The sequence below is a fragment of the Nomascus leucogenys genome, chromosome 2 (assembly GCF_006542625.1).
Source record: "Nomascus leucogenys isolate Asia chromosome 2, Asia_NLE_v1, whole genome shotgun sequence".
In the NCBI taxonomy this organism is placed as follows: Eukaryota; Metazoa; Chordata; class Mammalia; order Primates; family Hylobatidae; genus Nomascus; species Nomascus leucogenys.
Window position 1 is genome coordinate 77,513,901 of NC_044382.1, and position 27,474 is coordinate 77,541,374.

General features: G+C 44.9%; 1 protein-coding gene and 1 long non-coding RNA gene across 2 annotated transcripts in view; one reads left to right on the forward strand and one right to left on the reverse strand.

The window, feature by feature from the left end:
- Positions 1-27,474, reverse strand: part of KIAA0556 (KIAA0556 ortholog) — a 234,233-nt gene that overhangs the window by 96,530 nt on the left and 110,229 nt on the right. Inside the window, exons 7-8 of the mRNA XM_030799359.1 lie at positions 9,854-10,121; positions 6,282-6,413 (exon numbers count right to left, since the gene is read on the reverse strand). Of these exons, the coding sequence (XP_030655219.1) occupies positions 6,282-6,413; positions 9,854-10,121 (400 nt within the window). The remainder of the gene's footprint in view (positions 1-6,281; positions 6,414-9,853; positions 10,122-27,474) is intronic.
- LOC115831445 lies at positions 8,627-20,416 on the forward strand. The gene is made up of 3 exons (XR_004026928.1): positions 8,627-8,884; positions 17,009-17,362; positions 20,011-20,416. It is a non-coding gene; the product is annotated as an uncharacterized LOC115831445 (long non-coding RNA).

Below are 27,474 nucleotides of genomic sequence, written 5' to 3' on the forward strand. Positions count from 1 at the left end.
TGGACTTTGGCAGAATGGTCTTGCTGTTGCAGGTTTTCCTGACAGGAACACTAAGCACAGGGCTGTCAAATTCCTCTAATTCACTCACACTGAGGGGTGTTGCTTTATTTCTGTGGTTGGCAGCTTGTCTGGGAAAAGTGGTTCAGATATATTACTTCCCTAGAGCACTCTGACAACTTGGACAGTAAACTTTCTGCATTAAAGACTAATGTTCTTTCACCCTCAAGAAGACAACAGGTTTCTGGAAGGAGATTATATTAGCTTTTTTGGAAGGCTTACGAATTGAGGCTGGAGCAATACAGGACATGAGGCCCTTTCATTAGAACTAGGGACAGTTGCAGTGCTAGAAAGGAATGAAGCTCTCTTGGAGTTGCACCACACGCACATTTAATTGACACAAATTCAATTTTATGGGCTTAGTCTAAGAAAAAGGGGCAAGGGTAGAAAGAACTCTTTACAGGGTACAAGCAAAAGGTTACACTTCTGGAATAGCAGACTATCTAATTCGGACCAACCTCTCGCTGGAACACAACTAGGAAACCTAGAAAATATTTTTAAATATTTAAAAAATCTATTTGAAAAAAAAAAAGAGATCCGTTTGAAGGCATGGAGAATGAACAGGGCTGTGAAGAATTACAGGGATACAGTAGACTGGAGAAAGAAACTCAGAGATGTAGACCCAACATCTTGGAGGCCTTTCCTCTTAAGGTACTACTGATTCTGATGAGAGCTGCCACAAGGCTGGGAAGCTGAGCAGAGCTGGCAACAGGCTCAGAGGCTACAGTCTTTTATTATTTATTATTTTTATTATTTATTATTAGAAAATAATAATCAGTAGTAATAATGTCTAGTAATAATAATCAGTAGTAATAATCACTAGAAATAATGTCTAGTGGTGTTTAAAAGCTAGAGAGAGTTAAAATGCATGACAAAAGTATTTAAGTTGGGAAAGGAGAAAACAGAGTTAGAGTAAGATACTTCCACTAAGTGAGAAGTGGTAAACTTGCTAATTTAAAGTAAACCCTAGTAAGTCAAGAATGCATGTTGTAATCTCTGGTAATGACTAGAATAATAATAATAAAAGAATGTATAACTAACAAGCTAGTAGAGAGGAAAAAAGAGAAATAATACAAAGCAATCAGTTCAAAGGAAGGCAAGAAAGGAGAGAAAGAGAAACATAAAACAGGAAGAACAAATAAAAAGCAAACAATAAGCCAGTAGATGTAAACTCACATATATCAGCAATTACATTAAACATAAATGGACTAAATGCTCCCATTAAAACGCATAGATTGTTAGAGGATAAAACTAAAAACCAATTACATGCTGCTTATAAGAGACAAACCTTAATATAAAGATACAGAAAGTTTGAAAGTGAAAGGATAAAAAAACAGTACACCATACAAATACTAACCAAAAGAAAGCTGGAGTAGCTTTATATCAGACAAAGTAGACTTTAAGGCAAAAAGCATTACTAGAGTGAGAAACAACACATAATGATAAAAGGTTCAATTCCCTTAGAAGATATAAAAAGTCAAATTCTGTATGTACCAAAAAAGACATCCCTCCCCCACCCCAGATGTAACAGTAAAGCACATAAGCAGCCCACCCTCCAGATGTTGCCTTGAGGAGAGTGAGTTGGTTTGTGATTCTGCTACACTTTTAGGAAGTTTCAGGTTCCTTGTGCCTCTGGTGGTGTGAACATCCCAGTGCTCTGAGCATGATGCCAGTGTCTAAAAACACACATTTCACCTACAACCCCAACCCTAAACAAGGCCAACTGCTTCTTCTGGGGCTCAGCCAAGAAGCTGTGATTTTTCCTCCAGACTGTCTTGGGCTTACTGAGAGTTGATGTATCTGTATGAGGTCATCTATATAAACCCATACATGCTGCACTTAATCATCAATTTGAGGGATTTCTAAGGGTAATTCTGGTCTCCTGCACTTTTTACTGCCTTTACAGCCTAATATCTAGGTAAGATGTGGCTCTACCATAATCCCATTTCAGTGTGAGAGCAGTGACAATGCCAGGCTTTTCAGCTTTCCTCTTAGCCATAGTACTCTTTCTTCAAATTTGACTTATGTTAGAGCCAAGTATATTGAATAAGCAAAGGCTGAGCTCCAAACCTGTTCAAAATAAGAATTCCACTACCTCAAATAGTGTCCTCTTTAGGAGTAATGATGGAACAAACTACCCTAAGAACTAAATACCAGGAATAGCTGGTAATCTGATCTTTATTAAATGGACCCAGTGACATGCATTTTTTATATGAATGCATGCTTCTTTGCCATGGTGGCCAGGAAGCTCAGCGTTACAACTGTGACTACTTTAGGCATTCATTTGTTCACCCCCTGGTTTCATCTTATTTTTCTACTCTTGTTTTCTCTCCAGTTTCATTTTCTTAAATTTTTTATTTATTTTTTTATTGACAGAGTCTCGCTCTGTTGTCCAGGCTGGAATACAGTGGTCCAATCTCAGCTCACTGCAACCTCTGCCCCTCGGGTTCAAGCAATTCTCCTCCCTCAGCTTCCCGAGTAGCTGGGATTACAGGTGCATGCCACCATGCCCAGGTAATTTTTTGTGTGTTTTTAGTAGAGATGGGGTTTTGCCATGCTGCCTAGGCTGGTCTCGAACTCCTGGGGTCAAGCGATCCACCCACCTTGGCCTCCCAAAGTGCTGGGATTACAGGCATGACCCACTGCGCCTGGCCTCCTCAAATACTTTTCAAAGTCTTGCACTACCCACTGTATATAGAACTTTGTTAGTCCATGTCAGAACTTTTTGGAAAAAGGCAGATCATAAATTAATTAAGCTCTGTTTCTCAAAGTGCTAGACATGAAAGCATATATTATGGGTTGAATTGTGTCCCCTAAAAAGGTCATTGAAGCCCTAACCCCTAGTACCTGTGACCGTGACCTTATTTGGAAATAGGGTGTTTGCAGATGATCAAGTTAAGATGAAGTCATTAGGTTGGGCATTCATCTGTCTTTATAAAAATGGCATATTTGGACACAGAGACAGAGACATACATGGAGAATACCATGTACAGATTGGAGTTATGTTGCCACAAGCCAAGGAACTGTCAGAAGTCAGGAGAGAGGCCTGGAATGGACTACCCCCCAGTGACTTCAGAAAATGGCCCTTGCCAACACCTTGAATTTAGACTTGGAGCGTTGAGAACTGTGAGATGATACGTTTCCATTGCTTAAGCCACTCTGATCGTGGTACTTCGTTATGGCTGCCCTAGCAAGCTAATGTACTATGCCAGATGATTTTAGTTGATACATGGTTCAACTTTTAAAATACTAATAGTAATATATTTATATTGATGAGCATGAGAAAAAAGTATAACAAGTGACTCAAACCTCTGATTTTCAGGCATGTTACTGCTTAGGACTAGGCTGATGGTAATTAATGTGGGTAATTAAGCAAATAATAGTTCAGTTGGCACGAGAGGGGTTTATAGTGGAGTAGTTAAGAGCAGAGATTCTGCAGCCCAGGTTCTCAAATTCTGGCTCCATCACTTACAGGCTGTGTGATCTTGGACAGATTCCTTAACCTCTCTGTGCCTCCATCTCTGTACAATAATATTGATAATAGCAGTACCTATTACACGGGGCTGTGTGGATGACTAAATGCAAGATTACATATGTAGTCCTACACACAGCTTGGGAGCTAGTTCAGTGCTTTGTAATTACTGACTCTTAATTTTGTTACTTGAATATGAAAAAAATAGCAATCTTGGCACATATACAAAAGAGGGAAGTCCCAGTTAGCTCAGTAGGATGCTGGGAAAAGTACACAACCACCACTGTGCCACTCCTGCCCTACTAGGGGTTCTAGGGGGGTTCGTGCAGTGGCATACTTTTTTACCAACTTGTTTTGGAAGAACTTCTGAAAAGCCATTTAGATTGGTTCAGATAGTGAAGACAGTACCCGCAGGATAGACTGAGGCTTATCAACCTGAACAGCAGTCAGTGAGGCCAATCTAGGAGATGCAGAAGGAACAATGGCACCTGGGACTGCCACCCCCACTCCCCACCTGCTGAGGGAGCTCCCAAAGCGGACTCAGGCCTTCATCTTGCCCCATACCTCCCTTCTCCTCTCTCTCCCTTTCCCAGCTCCCATCTCATCAAAGCTGACAGAACCAAAATTCGTCAGACTTTTCTGACATCTTTCATGTTCTATTTGGCTCTTGTCCCCTACAGATCATTTCTCCATTATCTATTTAACAATGTGACAACTCTGTGACGCTACTGGCTGCAGGAACCTTGACATGCCGACAGGGGTTGCCTCCTACTCCTACCTTCCTCGGGCCCCAGGCAGGCCTCTTTCCAGGCTCTGGGTCCCACCAAAAACTCCCCAGGAACCAGTCTGGGGCTAGCTCTGCCCTACTGGAGTCTGGCTCCTCCAACACCTTGAATTTAGACTTCCAGCCTCGAGAACTGTGAGATGATACATTTCCATTGTTTAAGCCACTCTGATTGTGGTACTTTGAAGGCCCCACTGGGATGCAGGCTCCAGTTGGCCACAGTTCTTCCTGGTCACTACAGGCCGAAGCAGGATGCAGATCAGAGACCTAGGACAGGGGTCTTGGCACTGCATGGCTTGTGCACGCACAGATCCCAGCTCCGGGACCTGGGTTGCCTCAGTCTCCTTTGCTAGTGACACAGACTCAAATCCTACCCCAGTGCCTTAATCTGTTTTCTGTTGCTTATAACAGAATAACTGAAACTAGGTAATATCAAAAGGAAAGGAATTTATTTCTTATAGTTATAGAAGCTGAGAAGTCCAAGGTCAAGGGTGCTGCATCTGACGAGGGCCTTCTTGCTGGTGGGGACTCTGCAGAGTCCTGAGGCAGTGCATGGTGAGGGGATGAGTGTGCTAGCTCAGGTCTCTCTTCTTCTTCCTATAAAGCCACCAGTCCCACTCCCGTGATAACCCTTTAATCCATTAACCCATGAATGCATTGATCCATTGGATAAGCCTTCATGACCTCTTCACCTCTTAAAGGGCCCACCTCTCAGTATTGCCACATTAGGGATTAAATTTCAACATGAGTCTTGGAGGGGGCAAATATTCAAACCATGGCACCCAGCCACATGACAAGCCATGGCCCCCCATCACTGTAGGCTCCCCAGTGCCCAGGTTCTTACCCTAGGTTGTTTAGGATAGAAAGTCACAACTAATCTCATACTTACAACTGGCTCCTTTGCAAGCTCCATTACTGTCTGGATCCATTCCCTGGTAACATCAAGACTGAGCCCCCACCCTCTAAATCTTGAACCACCTGGTCTCTTCCTTGGTCACCGTGCATCCTCCCCAGCTCCCTATAGGCCAGGCTCCAAGTGGTAGCCAGAGGAATCTTGTCGAAACGTAAACCAACATGGCAGCCCCTGCTACAAAGCCTCAGCTGCCACTTGCCCGCTGTGTGCCTCAGTTCCTCATCTGTGAAATGGAGACAATTGCAGAACCTACCTTAAAGGCTAGTTATAAGGATTATATGAGATGATAGAAGTAAAAGCTTACAGTAGTGGCTGGCTCATCCTAAGTAGTGAATAAATGTAACCTCTCATGTCATTAGAACACAGACAAAGCTGCTCTTTTCACCATCAACTCTTTTGTACCTTCAGAATTGTGTACCATTTGCACATATTATTACTCATCTGAAGTAAGCAAGTTCACTTAAGAGTAAAACGAAAATAAAAGAAATTTTCAATGACAACTACACCTTGGTGGTGGAATCAGAAAGTCGCTCTCATGGTTACTTTTATGCATTGACTGGGCCACAGGGAACTCAAGATATCTGGTCAAAGATTATTCTGAGTGTTTCTGAAAGAGCATTTTTGGATGACATTAACATAGTCATCAGGACAGTAAGGCAGATTGCCCTCCACCATGTGAGTGGGCCTCGGCCAATCAGGTGACAGCTTGAATCGAACAAAAAGACCAGCCCTCACCCAAGTGAGGGTGACTTCTCCAGTCAACTGCCTTGGACTTCACCTCCAACATAGGCTCTTCCTGCACGGTGGCCCCTGAACTACAGCACTCGCTCCTCCACAATTGCATGAGCCAATTCCTTATCCTAAGCTCTCTCTCTCACTCTCCCTCCATATCCTTTTCATTCTGTTCCTCTGCAGACCCCTGACTAATACATTTGCTAAAGGGCAGCTAGCCTTCTGCAAGGAGGGTAATGAAGTGCGGCCTCCCATCATGGCACCCCAGAGAGTGACCCAGCCGCAGCCCTGCTCCCCTGCTCAGGGGCCCCTGGAACTCTTACTGGAGCACATCCTCTCTTGGTCTGGGAATACAGCAGGAGCTTGGGGAGTCAGGTTTGGCTCAGGTTTGGTGGGAATGAAAACCTCAGCATTGTCCTTCCGCTTTGCAGACAAATTCCTTTCCCTTTTATGACCTGTAGGAAAACAATTGTTTCATGTAAGACACTGAGCGCAAGCCAAGTTGGACATTCTGTTCAGGCATTTGTTCATTATTCATTCACTTACTCATTCAACAAATGTCCGTGGAACTACTCTGTGCAGTTTGGGATTAGAGATGTGAATAATGCAGGCGACGAAACAAGTTTGCTGAGAGCCACGGTGTGCCCAGCATCACATTTTGGTAAGTACATAAAAGATTCTAGGACATGCACACATTTTCAAATTTTAATGTTTCTTGGCTAGGCAGCCAGGTGGTGGCTCACACCTGTAATCCCAGTGCTTTGGGAGGCCGTGGTGGGGGAATTGCTTGAGCCCAGGAGTTAAAGACCAGCCTAGGTAACATAGTGAGACCTTGTCTCTACCAAAAAATGAAAAAAATAGGCTGGGTACAGTGGCTCACGCCTGTAATCCCAGCACTTTAGGAGGCCAAGACGGGTGGATCACCTGAAGTCAGGAGTTTGAGACCAGCCTGGCCAACATGGTGAAACTCTGTCTCTACCAAAAATACAAAAATTAGCTGTGCACGGTGGCAGGTGCCTCTAATCCCAGCTACTTGGGAGGCTGAGGCACGAGAATTGCTTGAACCCAGAAGGTGGAGGTTGCAGTAAGCTGAGATTGTACCACTGGACTCCAGCCTGGAGTCCAGTGGCACAGAGCAAGACTCCGTTCCCCCTCTCCAAAAAAAAAGCCAGATGTGTTGGCACGTGCTTGTAGTCCCAGCTACTCTAGAGGCTGTGGCAAGAGGATCGCTCCCAGGAATTTGAGGCTGCAGTGAGTTATGATCGTGCCACTGCACTTCGGCCTGGGTGACAGGGCAAGACCTTATCTCAGAAAAAACCAATCAAACATGCAAAATGTCAAGAAATTCAAATTCTCTCTTTTCACTTTATGCCCCAGTATCAATCGAACTGTGCCTGGCATCAACTGTTTTGTGGCCTGGTCCTTCACACCCAGGAATAACTGTCAGGTCCCTGCTTTTCTAGGGTGGAGACTCAGTCACCTCTTTAGAGCCCCATCCCCTCCCTCCCTGTGTCCCCTGCAGCCATGCCGTCTGCAGGCCCAGTGGGTCCCACGTGGGACCATTATTAACACTGCCCTGACCACTTGCTGCTCCGGCAGGTGCGCCTAACACCTTTGTTTATTTGACAAAGGTTCCCTGAGGGGCTGCAATGTGCTGGGCGTGTGCTGCATGCTGGTGAAGTGGAGGGTAAGAGCCGGCCAGTGCCCACAGGCTGGTGGATGGGGAGGTGTGGTGGGTGGAGAGAAAGACAACTGGGGCCAGTGAACCCAGCACCATGATGATGCTATGGGAGCATGGGGGAGGGCTGGCCCAAGTGGATGTGGTGGGAGTGTGAAGAAGGCTTTGTGGAATGAGCAACTTCTGAGTGTAGTCTGGAGGGAAAAGCAGAGAGCCAGGTTTCAGGGTTCTGAGTGGAGAGGAAAGGGACTGTGGTCATCTGGGCAGAGGGAACAGCCCAAGCAAGGGTCTGGGGTGAGAACAAACATGGTGAGAGCATGTCTGATGGACAAATGTCTTCTTTGGAGATGTCAATTATTGGGTGGGTGTGGATTTTCCAGAGCAGAACTGTGTCCCCTTCAAACTCTTTTTTTTTTTTTTTTTTTTTTTTTTTTTTTGAGAGGGTCTCACTCTGTCACCCAGGCTGCAGTGCAGTGACATGATCATGGTTCACTGCAGCTTCAACTTCCCAGACTTAAGTGATCCTCCTGCCTCAGCCTCCCAAGTGGCTAGGACTAAAGGTATGCACTACTACGTCTGGCTAATTTTTTAAAACATTTTTTTGTAGAGATGGGGTCTTGCCATGTTTCCCAGGCTGATCCGGAACTCAAGTGATCCTCCTGCCTTGGCTGCCGAAACTGTTGGGATTACAGACATGAGCCATTGTGCCCGGCCCCCTCCAAACTCATACATTGAAATCCTAGCCGCCAGTACCCCTGACTGTATTTGGGGCACAAGGTCTTTAAAGAGGTAATTAAGTAAAAACAAGGTCATATGGGTGGGCCCTAATACAATATAACTTCTCCTAAGAAGAGGAGATCAGGACACAGACATACACAGAGGGAAGACCACGTGAAGACACAGGGAGAAGATGGCTGTCTACAAGCCACAAAGAAGGACAAGGCCTCAGAAGAAACTGACTCTTGATCTCAGGCTTCCAATCTCCAGAACTATGAGACAGGAAATTCCTGCTGTTTAAGCCACCCAGTCTGTGGTACTTTGTCAGGGCAACCCTCGCAAATAGACATACTGTCTGATTCCAAACATTCCCTCATTTCTCTTTCCTTAGGTTCACCATGGTTCAGAAAAGATTGTCTTCTCTTGGCACACCCAGCTTTGACAGTGCACATGAATAGGAGACAGAGGTGCAGGCAGAGGCCAGGCCAGCCCGAGTCAAAGCTCAGGAACAGAGGATGACGACTGTTGCAAGTAGGCCTCTCCCTACCTCCCAAGTCCTTCTCTCTCCTCCCTGCCCCTCAACAATCATTTTGCCCATTCTACTTTCCAAGATCCTTCTTGACAAACCTCCTCCATCGGACGCTGTTTCTGCGTGCCAGCATCCTCCCTCCTTCAGGTTCACCTTGAGTTTCTTTTGGAGATGAGAGCTTTACCGCACTATTATGTGGCTAGGTGGTAATAACCACATCCCTTAGTCCTACTGGCTGGACCTGGCCCATCAGAGCCACAGTGATCCAATCTGAGACAGCATGTGACCCCCTGTGGGTTGCAGAACCAGGTCTGGGACTTTTGCCGGGACCTTTTGGGAAAGAAAAATTCACTTTCTGAGGGGTTGCAAAGTCAGTGTCTTATTTAAAGTCAATTCTGCCTTTGTATGTTGGATAGTCTACTAAGAATGGAAGCAAGACACAGGAAAGCAGAGAAGGAGAAGGAGAACAAGAGGGAGAGGGAGATGGGAGAAGGGAGAGGGAAATGGGAGAAGACAGAGGGAAGAGGCCAGAAGGGAAAAGGGAGAGGGAAGAGGGGAGATGGGAGAGAGATGAAGACAGAGAGGGAAAGGAAGAGGAAGAGGGAGAGGGGAGAAAATGAGTCCTGCTACATCTCAGAACCTTTCAGTTACTCAAGTCAATAAATAGTCCCTTAGCTTAAGCTACTCTGTATTAGCCAACTGGTATGTAGATGCTGCAAAACATCTTACAATGTACAGAACAGACACCTCCAACTATCTGCCAGGAATTTACCATCTGGAATTTCAGGGCCCTGAGGAAGCCTTTGGGAAGCTCTGTGTCTTGCAATCAACAGAGACCTGACTGATATACCTCCCTGGCCTGTGAGACACTCTACCCGAAGTGGAATTCAAAGGACCACTGGAAGTTTAAGTCCTGCTATTAGATGCAGAGACACCAATGGCAAAGAAATGATACACAAGACAGAGCTCACTTTTGGAAGCTGGGTTAAATTCCAGCACCACAAGGGTGTCTGGGCCCGGGGGAGAGCGTCCTTCTGTCTCCTGTTTCCCAGGAACATCTTTCTGTGCCAAGTCCCCACTGGAAGGAGGGCAGTCATCTCTGGGATGGCCCACCAGCACCGGGTCCTCTGGCTCAGGCTCAGAGAGTATGTCTTCCTCGATAGAGTCATACTCATCACTGGAACAATCCTTTTGTTTCCTTTGTAGATTTACACTAAGTTCCAGGCTTTTTCTCAGCTCCTGCAAAAAGCCCAGAAGAGAGATGAGAGATAAATATGGTACCTTGAGAAAAACTTATTTGAAAATAGATCATTTGAGCCAAAGAACTATTCTCCCCAAACTAACATTTAACAATATTATCTCAACCCTTGTGTTGTCACTGCTTTGAAGATGAGAAAACAAAGGGCAGGGGAAAATGAGTAACTCCCTGGACAGAGCAGTGTTGTTAATATTAACTGTGGTGTTTGTATCCCGGAGATGCTGGGGGAAGGTGGGGTGGGGGGGAGTGCACATGTGAAGGAGAGGGAGAGAGAAACAGACAATATGGTTTGTTAAAATCTGGGGCTTGTTCAAACAGATTGTGGAGTCCCACCCACTGATTCAGTGGGTCTGGGATGGGGCCTGAGGATTTACATTTCTAATAAGGTGATCCTGATATTGCTGGTCCAGGGACCACACTTTGAATATGAACTCCCAAAGACCTCCAAATGACCCTAAAATTCCAGATGGTAAAATGTCTGGCAGGTAGTTGTTAGGGGCTGTCCTGCATATTGTAGGGTGTTGAGCAGCATCTAAATGTCATACTATTTAGCACTTAACTACAACTGCTTGACGATTTTTTTCATGTTTCTTTTGTCTACATGAAATTGTAGATTCCTTACGGCTAAGCATTAAGATCTATACTTAGAGTGACCAGGACATGAATCACCCAAACCAAGATATTTCAGAGAGAAAGTGAGCACTACTATATTTACACTGGGACAAAAAGTATAAACGGAGCTGGGACAGTGGCTCATGTTTGTAATCCCATCACTTTGAGAGGCTGAGGCAAAAGGACTGGTTGAGACCAGGAGTTCAAGACCAGCCTGGGCAACATAGTGAGGCCCTGCCTCTACAAAAAATAAACAAAAATTAGCTGAGTATGGTGATGCATGCCTGTAGTCCCAGCTACTCAGGAGGTTGAGGTGGGAGGATCACCTGAGCCTGGGGAAGCTGAGGCTGCAGTGAGCTATGATCGCCACTGTACTCTAGCCTAGAGATACACACACACACACACACACACACACACACACACACACACACACACACACATATATATAAATGGGACTGTTTGGGCAAACCAGTATGTTTGGTCAGCCTAGCTATACTACCCCTTGTAGCCTATATAGTATCCAATGTAGTTCTAAGAAAATGAGAAGCAATCAATAAAGCTTTGATAATTGACCAATAAACCTAATAGTTATTGCAGTAGGCTGAATAAGGGCTCCCCAAAGATGTCCACGTCCTAATCCCTGGAACCTGTGAACTCCTGAGGGCTGAGGAGGAAGTGAGAAACACCGTATAGAACACTTTTCCCATCTTAGAGAAATCATCCTACACAGACCGATGATAGAAATATAGATGTTACAGGCACCACTGGTGAGGACTCAGGAAATGAACATGTAACTGAAAACCGGAGCCCAGGGAATCCTGTTATGTAGCAGTAGAATCTTAGCTGAATTGTGTCCTACAGTGTTGTGGAAAGCAGAACATGTAAGACATGAACTTGGATATTTAACTCAGGAGATTTCCAAGCAAAGTGCTGAAGATTCAGTCTGTTTTTCTCCTGCTGCTTAAAGTAAAATGTGAGAGGAAAGAGACAGACTGAGGGAAGAACTGTTAAGGAAAAGGGAACCAGGACTTGGCGATTTGGATGATTTTTAGCCTATCCAGATTGCAGAAGATTCTAAAATTAGGAGATTCACTGTCAGAAAAGTATGCTATGGAGAGAAAACTAAAGGTGTGGCTGGACAACCTTTTTTCTTGTACCTCAGAAAGATGCAAAATATTCAGTCGTATGGAGGGCTCTTTTAGGAGATTAGACATGTGGCTCATGGATCCCCTTAGACATCTCAGCGGAAGCCAGGACAGAGAGGGGATTTTCCAGGAAAGATTTGCAGAGGAGTCCCTTGTCTAATGGAGCAAATCCTAGAGACATACATGGGAGTCTCACATGACTTTTGAGAATGTCATACCAGGAGAAATACTGCCAGCTTGGACTGAATGGGAGAAAGAAAGAACAAAATGAAAGGTTGTCAGACTCCCCAAAATTCTACAGGCAGGAAATTGGCTGATGAAATGGCTCATCTACAAACACAGGCTGCTCTTCCTGAAAAAGGAAGAATGACTCCAAGGATGGAGCTGTGGGCCAAGAGAACAGAGCCCCGAACCACGGAGAATTAGCCTTGAAAGCTAACAGAGTTTGCCCAGTTGGGCTTTAAAATTGCTTGGGTTTGGTGATTCCTTTTTTCCCTTTTATTTACCCTCCTTTTAAATGGGAATTTTGATATGATTTGACTGTGTCCCCACCCAAATCTCACCTTGAACTGTAATAATCCCCATGTGTCAAGGGCAGGGCCAGGTGGAGATAACTGAATCATGGGGCAGTTTCCCCATACTGTTCTTGCGGTAGTGAATAGTCTCACGAGATCTGATGATTTTATAAAGGGAGTTCCCCTGCACAAGCTCTCTTGCCTGCCACCATGTAAGCTGTGACTTTGCTCCTTCTTTGCCTTCTGCCATGACTGTGAGGCCTCTCCAACTACGTGGAACTGTGAGTCCATTAAACCTCTTTCCTTCATAAATTACCCAGTCTCAGGTATGTCTTTATTAGCAGTGTGAGAATGGACCAATACAGGAATGTTGTTAACTGTTATCCTACGCCTGATTCACCATTGTATTTGAGAACAGATAACTTGTTTTCTAGTTTCACTCATCTATAGATGAGAAAAATGTTGCCCCAAGATAGGTCATACCAGGGTCTTACCCATAACCAATTTAGGTGATGAGATTTTGGAGTTTTGAGCTGATGAGACTTAGGTGATATTCTGGACTTGAGTTGATACGGTAATGGATTGAGAGTTTTGGAAAACTTGGGATGGGATGGATATATTTTGCATGTGGGATGGAGGTGAATCTTTGGGGGCTAGAGGGTGGGCTGTGGTAGGCTGGATAAATGGCCCCCAAAGATGTCCATATCCTAGCCCCTGGGAGCTGTGGAAATGCTGCCTTACAGGGCAAAGGGACCTTGAAGATATGATCAGGTGAAGAATCTCCAGATAGGGAGAGGAGCCTGGATTATCCAGGTGAGTCCAATGTAATCATAGGGGTCCTTATGAGAGAGAAGCAGGAAGATCAACATCAAATAGAGAATATGTAAGAATGGAAGCAGAGGTCAGGGAGGAGTGAGCTATAGTGCTGGATTTGAAACAGGAGGACATGGCCACGAGCCAAGGAATGTAGGTGGCCTCTACAGTCTGAAAAAGACAAGGAAATGAGCTTTCCTCTCGAGCCTCCAGAAGGAATGCAGTCTCGCCAATGCCTTGATTTTAGACCAGTGAAACTAATTTTGGATTTCTGACCTCCAGAACTAAGCCACCAAGTTTGCAGCAAGTTGTTACAGCAGCAAATAGGAAATGAATACAGTTGTCTCTTTTTAGAGTTCTCTCCCTTCCATCCCTTGATACCAAGTATTGGTGATACACATTTAATAAAATTAATTAATTATCTCTGTTGCCCAGTGCAGTGGTGTGATCACAGCTCACTGCAGCCTCAACCTCCTGGGCTTGAGTGAGGCTCCCGCCTCAGCCTCCTGTGTAGCTGGGACTACAGGTATGAGCCACCACACCCAGATACCAATGATACTTACTGGGCAACTAGAACACTGGTTGGCACATAGTAGGTGCTCGACCAGTATCTGCTGAATGACTGAATAGATTCCATTGATGACTAGGTGGTGGCTGTGGGCAGATGCAGAGTGCCCTCATGTACCTTGGAGGTGACACTGGTGATGGGACCCTTAGCAAGTTACTTGCCTCCTCTGACTTGCATCTTGACATCCATAAAAATAGATGAACAAATCCCTACCTTGCAGAATTGCTTTAAAGCAGAGGTCTGAACCGGGAATAATTTTGTCCCCCCACCCAACTCCAGGGGACATCCAGCAATGACTTGAGATATTTTTGATCACAACTGGGGGAGAGGTGTCCTATTGGGATCTATTACATGGATACCAGGGATGCTGCTAAACATAACAGAATGTCCAGGACAGCCCCATAACAAAGAATGATCCGGCCAAAATGCCAAGGCTGAGAAACGATGAAAGCAAGTGCGGGTTCACCACTGGTGTTTAAAAAAATAACATCAGGTCTCCTAATTGAGCGTATTGAGCTGGTTCACGCAACCTTCATGCAAACCAGACTGAGGTCATGGCTTATGTCTTCAAAGTCTGACAGTGGTGGGCAGTTGGGGGGCAACAGATTCACTGCTCCTCCCCAGGGCAACATAGGTTCCTAGGTGACCTGCTGTAAAATTTTGGCAGCTGTAAAACTAGTAATCCTTTATAGTAGAATAATGCTCTGTACTCTAGAAAACATTTTCAACCCTTTCTCTCCTTTGATCCTCAGAAAAACCCTGTAAGACAGATAGATAGAGTAAAACCCTGGGATAACATGAATTTAGTTAAAACAAGATAGCCTATTGGCTCTTATGCTTGGCCCAACTCCCAATTCTCAAATAAGGTCAACTTAGGTTCTGTTCTGCTGGGGTGGGCGCAAGGCTGGGTGAGAAAACAATGGGCACATCCCTCTCTCTGCAGCCCCTACTCTTGCCCAGTCACTGTGGATTATGTTCCTAGCTGGGAGACTGCTGTCACTGTCCAGGAAATCTCAGTCCTAGGGCCCCAAATTGTCCCAACTGATGTCTAAGGCAGAGTGCAGCCACCAAACATGGCCAGTTTCAGGAAGGATTTGGATGGGGCATTAGGACCCTTGAACCCATGGTCAGCTGAGCCAACTTCCTCTGGCCTCTTCATGACCTTCACTATGTTGCAACCCCACATTTTGAGTGACTGAATTGTGGAGATACCCCCAAATTTGATGAACTGTGACCAGCCTTTATGATGGTCCAACTTCTCACAGTGATTAAGTGGCATAGCTATGACTTCTGCACTCCGCCACGCCTCCTTGCTCCTTCTAGATTATCCACGCATAACACAGACTCTCTTGCATCTGTCATGGCCCAACCAACGGGGAAGACAATATGGCAACCACCACTCATTAAGGCTTCATGCATACTCATGTGCTTAGGTGCTGTGCTAAGGGCGGGAGGGTAGCAGTGCAGAGCAAGATGGCAAACCTCTGCCCTTATAGGAGCATACAGTGTGGGAGGAGACAGGCAGACAATGCATAGAGAAACATAAACGGACATTTCAGAGGTGGCCGGGACTGTGAAGAAAGCCCTTGTCTGGATGATGTGACAGGGCGACTGGCTGAGCGAGCCCTGATGAATGGTGGTCAGGGAAGGCTGAGTGATGAAGAGCCACCCGGTAGTGTCTGGGGCACAAGGCTGTCTGGGGGTAGGAAGAGCAGAGACAAAGGCCAGGAGGCAGGAACGGCTGGACGGCATGTGCTCCCAAGAGGGAGGCAGCAGTCATGGGGGACAGGGCTTTGTGGGCCTCAGGGAAGAGTGTGGATTTTGTTCTATGCCCTATGAGAAGCTGCTGAAGGGTGCTAGGCAGAGATACAACGTTATCTGATTTCTGCTTTTATTTTTTATTATTTTTTTGGACGGATTTTCGCTCTTGTTGCCCAGGCTGCAGTGCAGTGACATAATCTCTGCTCACTGCAACCTCTGCCATCCGGGTTCAAGTGATTCTCCTGCCTCAGCTTCCCAAGTAGGTGGGATTACAGGCACCCGCCACCACACCCGGCTTTTAGTACAGACGGGGTTTCACCATGTTGGCCAGGCTGGTCTTGAACTCCTGACCTCAGGCGATCCACCTGCCTCAGCCTCCCAAAGTGCTGGGATTACAGGCGCGAACCACTGCGCCTGGCCTGATTTCTGCTTTTAAAAGATCTCTATGGCTCTTGGATACCAAGTGGATTTTAGGAGGTGGGACAAGGGTGGAAACAGGGCTACCAGCTTTGCTGCAGTTGCAGGTGAAAGTGGAAGGTGGCAGCAGAGGTGGGGACAGGGAGGAGGACTCGAGATCTATTTTGGAGCCAGGGATGACAGATATGACTGACCAGAAATGAATCATATGCATATCCTCTGACCTAGCCCTTCCAGGAATGTATCCTTTAGTCCTAAGTACACAAAGATCATTGAGGCATCCTTTATAATAGAGAATGGTCCATGTGGTTATCAATGGGAGACGGATTAAATAACTGATGGAGCAGGTGTTCACCGAGCCCCAGGCAGCTCTTACAAAGAACGAGGTAGCTCTACTTTTACACTTCTTTGAGCAGATATCAAGATATACATTAAAGTAAAAAGAAGCATGTTGAAAAATGTACATATAACACGAACTCAATTTTAAAAATCATTGTTAATTTCTATACATGTAGGTATGCATATATGCATAGAAAAAGTCTGGAAAAATAGGCACCTGCCTTTTTTTTCTTTGAGATGGAGTCTTGCTCTGTCGCCCAGGCTGGAGTGCAGTGGTGCGATCTCAGCTCACTGCAACCTCTGCCTCCTGGGTTCAAGCGATTCTCCTGCCTCAGCCTCCCAAGTAGCTGGGCTTACAGGCACACACCCCCAGGCCTGGGTAATTTTTTGTATTTTTAGTAGAGATGGAGTTTCACCATGTTGGCTAGGCTGGTCTTGAACTCTTGACCTCAGGTGATCCACCTGCCTTGGCCTCCCAAAGTGCTTGGATTACAGGTGTGAGCCAGTACGCCCGGCCAGCACCCAACTATTAACAATGATCTCTCTGAGAGCCTTTCCAGGACTTTCTTTTTCTTCTTTGTTTTTAAAAAAATTATTTAGTATTAGCATGCATCCAGTTTTGTAATTTAAAAAAATGATACATTTACATTTATGTTTAAATCTTGTCCCTCCTTCTTGCAAATAAATAAATTTCCTAGAGGAGTGGCGGGGAATGGTGGAGTGGAGGACCCTGGACAGCCAGCTGCCTGGAAAAATCATCTCTATCCCTGGAACACGTTTGGTTCCCAAAAGCCAATGACAAACAGCAGCACTCGATGCCGGAAGACAACGGAGAAGCATCTGTCTAACTCGAGAATAAAGTATCCAGCCAAGAGGTCCAGACTGGAAAGTAACACACCATCCATCTCAAACAGCCAGAAACCCAGGGAATACAGATGGCATTCATGAGCTCTTCTCAGAAAATATCACCCAGGTGACAAAATCCAGACCAATGAAAGAGGAAATCAAAATAAAGATAGAGAAATGGATAAGCTGTGATCAAAGGTCTAATGGTAAGCGCCGCAGCCACTTAAAAGTTTGAATAAATACTAAGCATTTATGTACATTAGGGAGATGGACCAGAATGCAATGCTATAAACCTAAGCCCTTAGCTTAGCTAACAAAAATCAGGAGAGGGCAGGCAATGCGGGTGGCCTCATTTTCCACACCAGAAAGTCAACCCCAAATGCATCTCAAATGGAAACTAGAGTTTTTTAAAAATGGCAAACGCTAACCTCTTATTTCCTAATGTATTAAACTGATGGCTATTTTAAGAAATAATATTTCCTGTGATAAAGAAATTTGAATTTCAATAATTCCCCCTGTTTCAATTTGGTTTCTTTTTCTTCTTTTAAATTAATGGAAATTTAAATGCCATGATTGTATTTGCAAAATATATACAGGCCAAGCGCAGTGGCTCATGCCTGTAATCTCGGCACTTTGGGAAGCGGAGGCGGGAGGATTGCTTGAGCCCAGGAATTCGAGACCAGCCTGGGCAACAAAGTGAGACCCCCAACTCTACTGTTAAAAAATTAAAAAATAAAACAAAAAAAACCCCTCTCCTCAAAGAAAATACATATAAAAGAGCAGCCTAGATTCAGTGTGGCTGGCAGCTTCTTCGCAAAGCAAACGAATGCGTTTGTTCACACTGGATGAACCTAGGCCCTTATAATGCTCACGTGATCTAAACCATCTGTCCTAGGGGCAGAGGGGAGACAAACTAAGGAGCAACATTCCCTGGAGGAAGCCATTCAAAACCTTTCCATCTGGAAAGATGAGGACCTTGGGCTGGTCGCTTTGAAAGCCAATCTGCCTGTACTTCAAAGAGATACCATGCTGTGGGATCTACCAGGTGCTTTGAAGCCATCACCCAGAAATTTCTCCGAAAAAACATACTTTATAGCTTTGCTTCAAAACCTTGTTATATTTGATTTCAGTGTTCAGTGTTTAAAATGTTAAGTTCAAGCCCTTTCAACAGAAAGCCCTCTGCATGGAGGCCAGGCTGCCAACACCACAGGTGGAGATCGGATGACAGGGACTGCACACAAATGGGTCTCCTCACTGGGGATCCAGGGAGAAGGTGGAGGGATGGACGCTGATACAAAGACTTAAAGGTAGTTTCTAGAAGAATCACTGACTGAAATGCAGCAGGGGTTTGATGGTCAGTGAATTAATGCCTTCTACGCCTGAGCTTCCTCTTTCTGCTGAACTAGGAAAAGAGTGACATCAGGTGACCATCAAACATGAAGTTTTTGCAATAATAGTATCAGTAACTGTAACATCAAAAACAATAGCTACTAATTGCTAAGCTTCTGTTACATTATCAGGCACTAAGCTGACTTATCTATGCACCTTATCTCATTTCTTTTTCTTTTTCTTTTTTGAGGCAGGGTCTTGCTCTGTCACCCAGGCTGGAGTGCAGTAACACCACCTTGGCTCACTGCAACCTCCACCTCCTGGGTTCAAGCGATCCTCCCACTTCAGCCTCCAGAACAGCTGGGATTACAGGTGCATATCACCACAACTGGCTAATTTTTAATTTTTTTGTAGAGATGAGGTCTTACTCTTTTGCCCAAGCTGGTCTCAAACTCTTGGGCTCAAGCAATCCTCCTGCCTCAGACTCCCAAAGTGCTGGGATTGTAGGCATGAACCACCACACCCAGCCACCTTATTTCATTTCAACCTCCTAACACGCCAGTGCAGTAGGTCTCCTCATCTTACAGGCTTGGAGGACTTAAGTACAAGTTCAAGGTCACATGGCCAGTAATGGCAGAGCCAGGGTATGGAGGAATGACCATCTGACTCTGTATTAGTCCGTTTTCATGCTGCTAATAAAGACGCACCCACGACTGGGAAGAAAAAGAGGTTTAGTCAACTTACAGTTCCACATGGCTGAGGAGGCCTCACAATCATGGCAGAAGACAAGGAGGAGCAAGTCACATCTTACATGGATGGCAGTAGGCAAGAGAGAGAGCTTGGGCAGGGAAACTCCCATTTTAAAAACCATCAGATCTCCTGAGACTCATTCACTATCACAAGAACAGCACAGAAAAGACTCACCCTATAATTCAATCAACTCTCACCTGGATCCACCCACCACATGTGGGAATTGTGGGAGTTACAATTCAACATGAGATTTGGGTGGGGACACAGCCAAACTATATCAGACTCCAAAGTCCAGACTCTTAACCATGTGACCATGTTTATTCCCTGCCTGGTACCAACTTGGAAGCAACTGGTCTCTAGAGAGGGATGAAAGTCAGGGGCACAGTGATTGTCCACTGACTTGCACAAAATTGATAAACCTGCCCGTAAGAGCTTTAGACACAAAGCTGCCTTGAGGCCACTAAACGTGTTCATGTATGTGTTAAGTTTGAGTGGATGAAGCATTAAACTCCTAACTCTACTTACAAAGGAGAATGAGCTGGGTCTAAGTTCTGGGTCTGACTCAGTTTACCCTGTGTCCCCAGGTGAGTTGCTGAGCTTCAAGCCCCCACCTTTGCTATGGGAAAATGTGCCCTGATTAGCTCACAAAAAAAAGGCTGCTGAGGGGACAAAATGAAATTAACAGCTAAGAATCAGTGTTTTGTGATTGCTTTAACAGGGTTCTAGTTTTTACAGAAAATTTAAAATTTTGATGATGGCATCTTTTATTTCTCAGATGCTACTGAATCTGCCTATTAGAAGCTTGGATGCTTAGACCATGAAGCCACAGTGGAAACTTTAAGACAGTCCTCAAGAGCTAGCAGCAGTCTCGGAGGTAGAGGTCATTGACATCAGGCAGAAAGGCCAGACCTCCCCAACCAACCCCCTGCCCCCGGAACGCCAATAGTGTCTCTCATTTGATTGGCAGTTTTGTAAAACTGGGATTTGAATGTCTTGAGTCTGGCATACACTGCTAGTTGCGATAATTCCCACTAACTTCTCTTGTACTATATGAGGCATTTTATACATTCATATTATTAATCTGCCTGGACCATGAAGGCTTTTTACCCAGCACTGAAGAGTTAGTTGATTAATTTGTTCTTTTTTCTCATTCATCCATGTATTCAACACATTTTTTTTTTTTTGAAACAGGGTCTCATTCTGTCACCCAAGCTGGAGTGCAGTGGCACGATCATGGCTCACTGCAACCTCGACCTCCTGGGTTCAAGAGATTCTCCCACTTTTTGGTTAGCTGGGACTACAGGTGTACATCATCATGCTCAGCTTATTTTTGTGTTTTGTAGAGATGGGGTCTTGCCATGTTGCCCAGGCTGATCTCGAACTGCTGGGCTCAAGCGATCCTCCTGCCTCGGCCTCCAAAAGTACTGGGATTACAGGCATAAACCACCATACATGGCAACAAATATTTTTTGTTGAATATACGTGTCCCCCATAAGCAGGTGTGACTGCTAGGTGCTAGGGATGGAGTGATGAACAAGACAGGCTTACGGAATCTACAATCTGGCAACATCTCTTATGTAATCCATAACAGATTACCAGAGTAATGAGCGCCAAAAACCCAAACTTAGGGCTTGCCAGTCACGTCCATAATAAAGTGGCTTGTGCCCTTACTTTAGGGTCAACTCTGAGTATGTGTGTATGTATGTATGTATGTATGTATGAATGTATGTATGTATGTATTTATTTTTTTAAGAGACAGGGTCTTGCTTTGTTTCCCAGGCTGGAATGCAGTGGTACAATCATAGCTCACTGACTCCTGGGCTCAAGTGATCCTCCTACCTCAGCTTCCTGAATAGCTGGGACTACAGGTGTGTGCCACTGCACTTGGCTAATTTTGTAAGTTTTTTGTAGAGACAAGGTCTCACTATGTTGCCTAAACTGGTCTTGAGCTCCAGGCCTCAAGTGATCCTCCTACCTCGGCATTCCAAAGTACTGGGATTACAGGCGTGAACCACCATGCCTGTCCTAACTCTGCATATTTTAAAAATCGCATTCCCGACCAGCCGGGCATGGTGGCTCAAACCTGTAATCCCAACACTTTGGCAGGCCGAGGTCACTTGAGGTCAGGAGTTCGAGACCAGCCTGGCCAACATGGTGAAACCCCATCTCTACTAAAAATACAAAAATTAACTGGGTGTGGTGGTGGACACCTGTAATCCCAGTTACTCAGGAGGCCGAGGCAGAAGAATCGCTTGAACCCGGGAGGCAGAGGTTGTAGTGAGTCAAGACTGCACCACTGTACTTCAGCCTGGGTGACAGAGTGAGACTCTGTCAAAAAACAAAACAAAACAAAACAAAACTCATTCCCCTACATCAATTTTGATAGAACTAAGGCTAGGAAAATTTGAAGTATACATGTGTTTTAAATACCTGGGCAAAATTTTTAGTTTTCTGACACCTTCTTACCGCCCCTATTCAACCTTTGATTTTCTTTTCATAAATTTTAATTCAAAGCTAAGCGTATTTATAAAGTACCCTGGAGTTCACCCTCTAAAGTGCATCACTGGAGAAAAACCAAAACAATCTTTGTCTTGGGGAAGAGAGTGATAGAGGAGAAAATGAACTCAGGAAGTAGATGGGCCTGGGAGACTGCCCAGTGCTTTCCTGGTTTGTGGGCCCCTGGCCAAACCCCTCAGCATCACCCTGGCTGAGCAATCCATAAGGAGATTGGATAGGGATAGCAGGATAGAGACCAAATATCAAGGAATGCCACTGGTTGACTAGAAAATTTCAGGGATTCCTGAAAGATAGAGGGGAGAGATCACATCCATAAAGAACTAAAGGGAGAGGAAACTGCAGATTAAAACATACATGGTGAGTTGGGCACAGTAGCTCATATCTGTAATCCCAGCACTTTGCCAGGGCAAGGTGGGTGGATCACCTGAGGCCAGCAGTTCAAGACCAGCCTGGCCAACATGGTGAAACCCCATCTCTACTAAAAATACAAAAATTAGCCAGGCGTGGTGGCGCACGCCTGTAGTCCCAGCTACTTGGGAGGTTGAGACAGAAGAATTGCTTGAACCTGGGAGGTGGAGGTTGCAGGGAGCTGAGATTGTACCAGTGCACTCCAGCCTGGGCGACAGAGTGTCCCGTCTCAAAAAAATAAAAATAAAAACACAGACATGGTATATTAGTCTGTTCTCACCCTGCTATGAAGAAATACCTGAGACTGGGTAATTCATAAAGAAAAGAGGTTTAGTTGACTCAAAGTTCTCCAAGGCTGGGGAGGCCACAGACAACTTCCAATCATGGCAGAAAGCACCTCTTCACAGGGAGGCAGGAGAGAGAAATGAGTAAAGGGGGAAGCATGCTGGGCACGGTGGCTCATGCCTATAATCCCAGTACTTTGAGAGGCTGAGGTGGGTGGATTGTTTGAGGTCAGGAGTTCGAGACTAGCATGGCCAATATGGTGAAACCCCGTCTCTACTAAAAATACAAAAAATTAGCCAGGTGTGGTGGTGGATGCCTGTAATTCCAGCTACTCAGGAGGCTGAGGCAGGAGAATTGCTTGAACCCGGGAGGCACGCCGCTGCATACCAACCTGGGTGACAGAGTGAGACCCTGTCTCAAGAAAAATAAAAAAACAAAAACAAAACCTCCGGAGAACAGAACAGAAACAATGAAAGAGAATGATAATAACAGTAGTAATAATAAATGAAAAATTTCCAGTGCTAAAGAAAGACACAAGCGTGCAGGCACCCCTGGCTTCAGCTGACAGGTGAGCCTCTCTGCTGCCCCTTACTTAATATAGCTGGGGACAGGCTGCAGCCCTAAAAGTGGCCCCCCACTCTAGCCTCAGGGCTCCCTCTCACTCATCTTGATGCTGGACTCACCTACACATGCACATGCCCACAATGCTCCTTCTATGGAAGTTTTTACGGCCCTGAAATTTTTGCTGAAAAGGCCCACTTAGTGTTTTCAATGGGACAAAGATTTTGAGGCAGATATATTCACATGGATAAAAGGTACACTCTCTCAAAAAACATTTTGACTCTATATGCAAAGAATGACAGATATTTGAAATATATAAGGCAAAAACAAATGCAGGGGAAAATTGACAAGTTCACAGACATCAACCAGATTAAATAGAAAAAAAAGTAAGTCAAGCTCTACAGCGGTTGTTTACTAATGAGTATGAGAGTTTCCAGGGAAGCTTATTAAAAATGCAGGCTCTGAGCACTCCATGCCTCCTCCAGATCCAGTTCTATACCTATGGGTGTGGTGTGAGAATTCACGGCTTTAATAAGCAGCCCAGGTGATGCTAATATAGGTAGTCTGGGACCACACTTTAAGAATCACCCAGTTAAGTATTACAACTAATTGTGTGTGATTTAACAGATAATATTGAGAACACTGTACCAAAAAGAGAATGATTATTCTTTTGGAATATCATAGAACATTCATAAAAATCATCTGGTAGGCCACAAACAAAAAACCTCAGTAACTTTCAAAACCCAGAAATTAAACCATCTTTAATTTTAGGCCATTTTTAATCATAATGTGGCCAAATTAGAAACTAATACAAACAATAGCAAAAAAACAAAACTAGATAAACAAAAAACTGTTTACTTAGAACGTTTGGGAAAACTCTCCTACATAAAGAAGAGAGGCTGGGCGTGGTGGCTCGTGCTGAAATTACAGCACTTTGGGAGGGCGAGGTGGGAGGATTGCTCGAGGCCAGGAGTTCAAGACCAGTCTGGGCAACATAGCAAGTCCCTGTCTCTATGAAAAAATTAAAAGACTAGCCAGGCATGGTGGCACATGCCTGTAGTCCCAGCAGCTTGCAAGGTTGAGGCAGGAGCATCACTTGACCCCAGAAGGTTGAGGCTGCAGTGACCCGTGATCACGCCCTGCATTCCAGTCTGGGTGACAGAACAGGACCCTGTCTTAAATGAAGAAATAAACATACAGGAGGGGAAAAAAACACCCTAAATTAATAAGCCAATTAGAAATAAATGGCCAGGTATAGTGGCTCACACCTGTAATCCCAACACTTTAGGAGGCCAAGGCGGGCGGATCACCTGAGGTCAGGAGTTCGAGAGCAGCCTGGCCAACATGGTGAATCTCCGTCTCTACAAAAAATACACACACACACAAAAAAGATTAGCCGGGTGTGGTGACACATGCCTGTAGTCCCAGCTACTTGGTGGGGTGAGACAGGAGAATCACTTGAGCCTGGGAGACGGAGGCTGCAGTGAGCCGAGTGAGACTCTGTTGCACTGCACTCAAGCCTGGGCGACAGAGCGAGACTCTGTCTCAGAATAAATAAATAAATAAATAAATAAATGACAGTGAAAGTATTACATAGTACTACATGGTAAAATTTGCAGAGTAAATACAAAGCAATATTCAGAGGAAAATGTATAGCCTAAATGTATAGCCTAATTGATATATTAGAAAATAGTATAAAAATTAAATGGGCCAGCTGTGGTGGGTCACACCTGTAATCCTAGCACTTTGGGAGGCCAAGCGGGAGGATTACTTGAACCTAGGAGTTTGAGACCAGCCTGGGCAACATGGTGAGACATCTTCTCTACCTAAAAAAAAAAAAAAAAAAAAAGAAGAAGAAAAGAAAAAGAAAAAATAAATTAAACATTTAACTTAAGTCAGGTTACAGTGGTGGAGGTCAGGGAGAACCAATGTGATACCAAAAAGTTTAAGAGAGGAATTAAGATGAAAGCAGAAATAAGCTGAAAAAAAAATAAATGAGTAAATGAATGAATGGATGACTAAATAAATAACGTATACTTGTTCGATAAAAGTAAAAGCTGGAGATGGTTTGGCTGGGTAGATATAGACAGCTTTTCATATTATACTCAATTAACTTTTAAACTGTTTGAATCGTTTTAAATGAGAAGGCACCCATGTATTAGGTGTTAGATAAAATGATACGAAATAATGTAAAAATTGTTTCACATCATACCTAAGAAATTCTAAGTTGGCTATAAATGCAAGATATTAAAGTTATTCTAATATTGATTCAGAAGTTAACCTTCATTTTCATTAAGATTGAAAAATATGCTTTATTAAGTTCAATTCATCCGGCACCTTCATTTGCAGAAACACCCTACTGAGGGACGGGATCACTACATCTCTTACTTCTGGACCTGTAATTCATGGGCATTTAGTGCTTGTTCAGCATCATTTCACATCATTCATGCTCATCACCAAATTATTCCTGCTCAGCTTGCCCTGTGCTGTCTGACCCACCTGCCCAGGGCCCTTTCTAATGCCATAAGCCAGCCGTCTTTTGGTCTGAGCTGTCCAGTTGGTCATCCCTGGGGGCCTTTGATGTTTCTGGGTAGTAGACGAGCTAGGTCAAGAGCCACTGTCAAGGAGAAAGACCTCTTCCTCCTGTCTCATCAGGAACTGACAAAGCTTTCATTATCTAAACCAGAAGTTGCAAGTTGGTAGTCTAAAGGCCACATCTGGCCAGCAGGTATATTTTGTTTGGTCCACAGGAAATTGTGAATTAGGCTGGGCATGGTGGCTCATGCCTATAATCCCAATGCTTTGGGAGGCCTACGCAGGCGGACTGCTTGAGTTCAGGAGTTCAAGACCATTTATACAAAATATATATATATATTAGCCAGGCACAGTGGCTTGTGCCTGTAATCCCAGCTACCTGGGAGGCTGAAGCAGTAGGAAAGCTTGAGCTCAGGAGGTCGAAGCTGCAGTGAGCTATGATTACGCCACTGCACTCCAGCCTAGGTGACAGAGCAAGACCCTGTCTGAAAAACAAACAAACTGTAAATTAGTTGCCAACATAAAAATAATTGGGGGAAATCAAACATAAAGAAACCCAGGCCGGGCGCAGTGGCTCACGCCTGTAATCCCGGCACTTTGGGAGGCCTAGGTGGGTGGACCACCTGAGGTCAGGAGTTCGAGACCAGCCTGGCCAACATGGTGAAACCCCGTCTCTACTAAAAATACAAAAATTAGCTGGGCATGGTGGTGTGCACCTGTAGTCCCAGCTACTTGGGAGGCTGAGGCAGGAGAATCGCATGAACCCGGGAGGCGGAGGTTGCAGTGAGCCGAGACCATGCCATTGCACTCCAGCTTGGGTGACAGAGCGAGACTCTGTTTCAAAAAAAAAGGAAAGAAAGAAACCCAGAAACCCAGATACCTGGCTTCTCTTAAACCTAGAAAGCCTGGCACCACTAGGCCCATATTTCTACACGATGACAGTCCACTGTGATTGTTTGCTACCATCCCCACCATTCCCTGCATGCCCTGACTGACCCACCTGCTTCACTCAGGTGATTTAAAATATTCTCTCACATTAAGAACATGTGCCAGAAATCCCAGTATTTCAGGATCCAAACTACATATCTCAAACTGACTCCTCTACCCCAAGCAACACAAAAATTCCTTATTAGATTATGTGTCCTGATTCACAGTTTGGAAAACACTCACTGTAATCATAACTCAGTGATGTGATGACTGAAGTCCCTTGTGTGGGCTGGTCAGGGTGCCTAATTAACAGCTATACCACTCACTCATTGATTTAATCATTCAATCCACTTGCTCAGTGAAGATTTATTTGCAGACCACCTCTATGCCAGGCACTTTTATAGGGACCAGAGACACAGCAGGCAATGAGACGGAGCACATGTCTGCTATCATGAAGCTTAGATCTGGGATGGGGGAAGGTGTTTGAGGCCCTAAATACTGAACTTGCAAAAGACCTACAGCAATAGCTGGATGCGGTGGTGTGTGCCTGTAGTCTGAGCTACTTGGGGGGGGGATGGCTTGGGGCCAGGTGTTTGAGGCTGTAGTGCACTATAATCGCACCTGTGAATAGCCACTGCATTATAGCCTGGGCAATATAGTGAGACCCCATCTCTAAAAAAAAAAAAGTACTGATATGAGCCAGAGCTCCACAAACTATTATGTATCATCTATTCCCATCGATGGATTTGTTGTTGTTGTTGTTTTGTTCTGTTTGAGATGGAGTCTCGCTCTGTTGCCCAGGCTGGAGTGCAGTGGTGCCATCTCGGCTCACTGCAACCTCCACCTCCCGGGTTCAAGCGATTCTCCTGTCTCAGCCTCCTGAGTAGCTGGGATTACAGCCATGCGCCACCATGCCTGGCTAATTTTTGTATTTTTAATAGAGATGGAGTTTCACCATGTTAGCCAGGCTGATCTCAAACTCCTGACCGCAGGTGATCCGCCCACC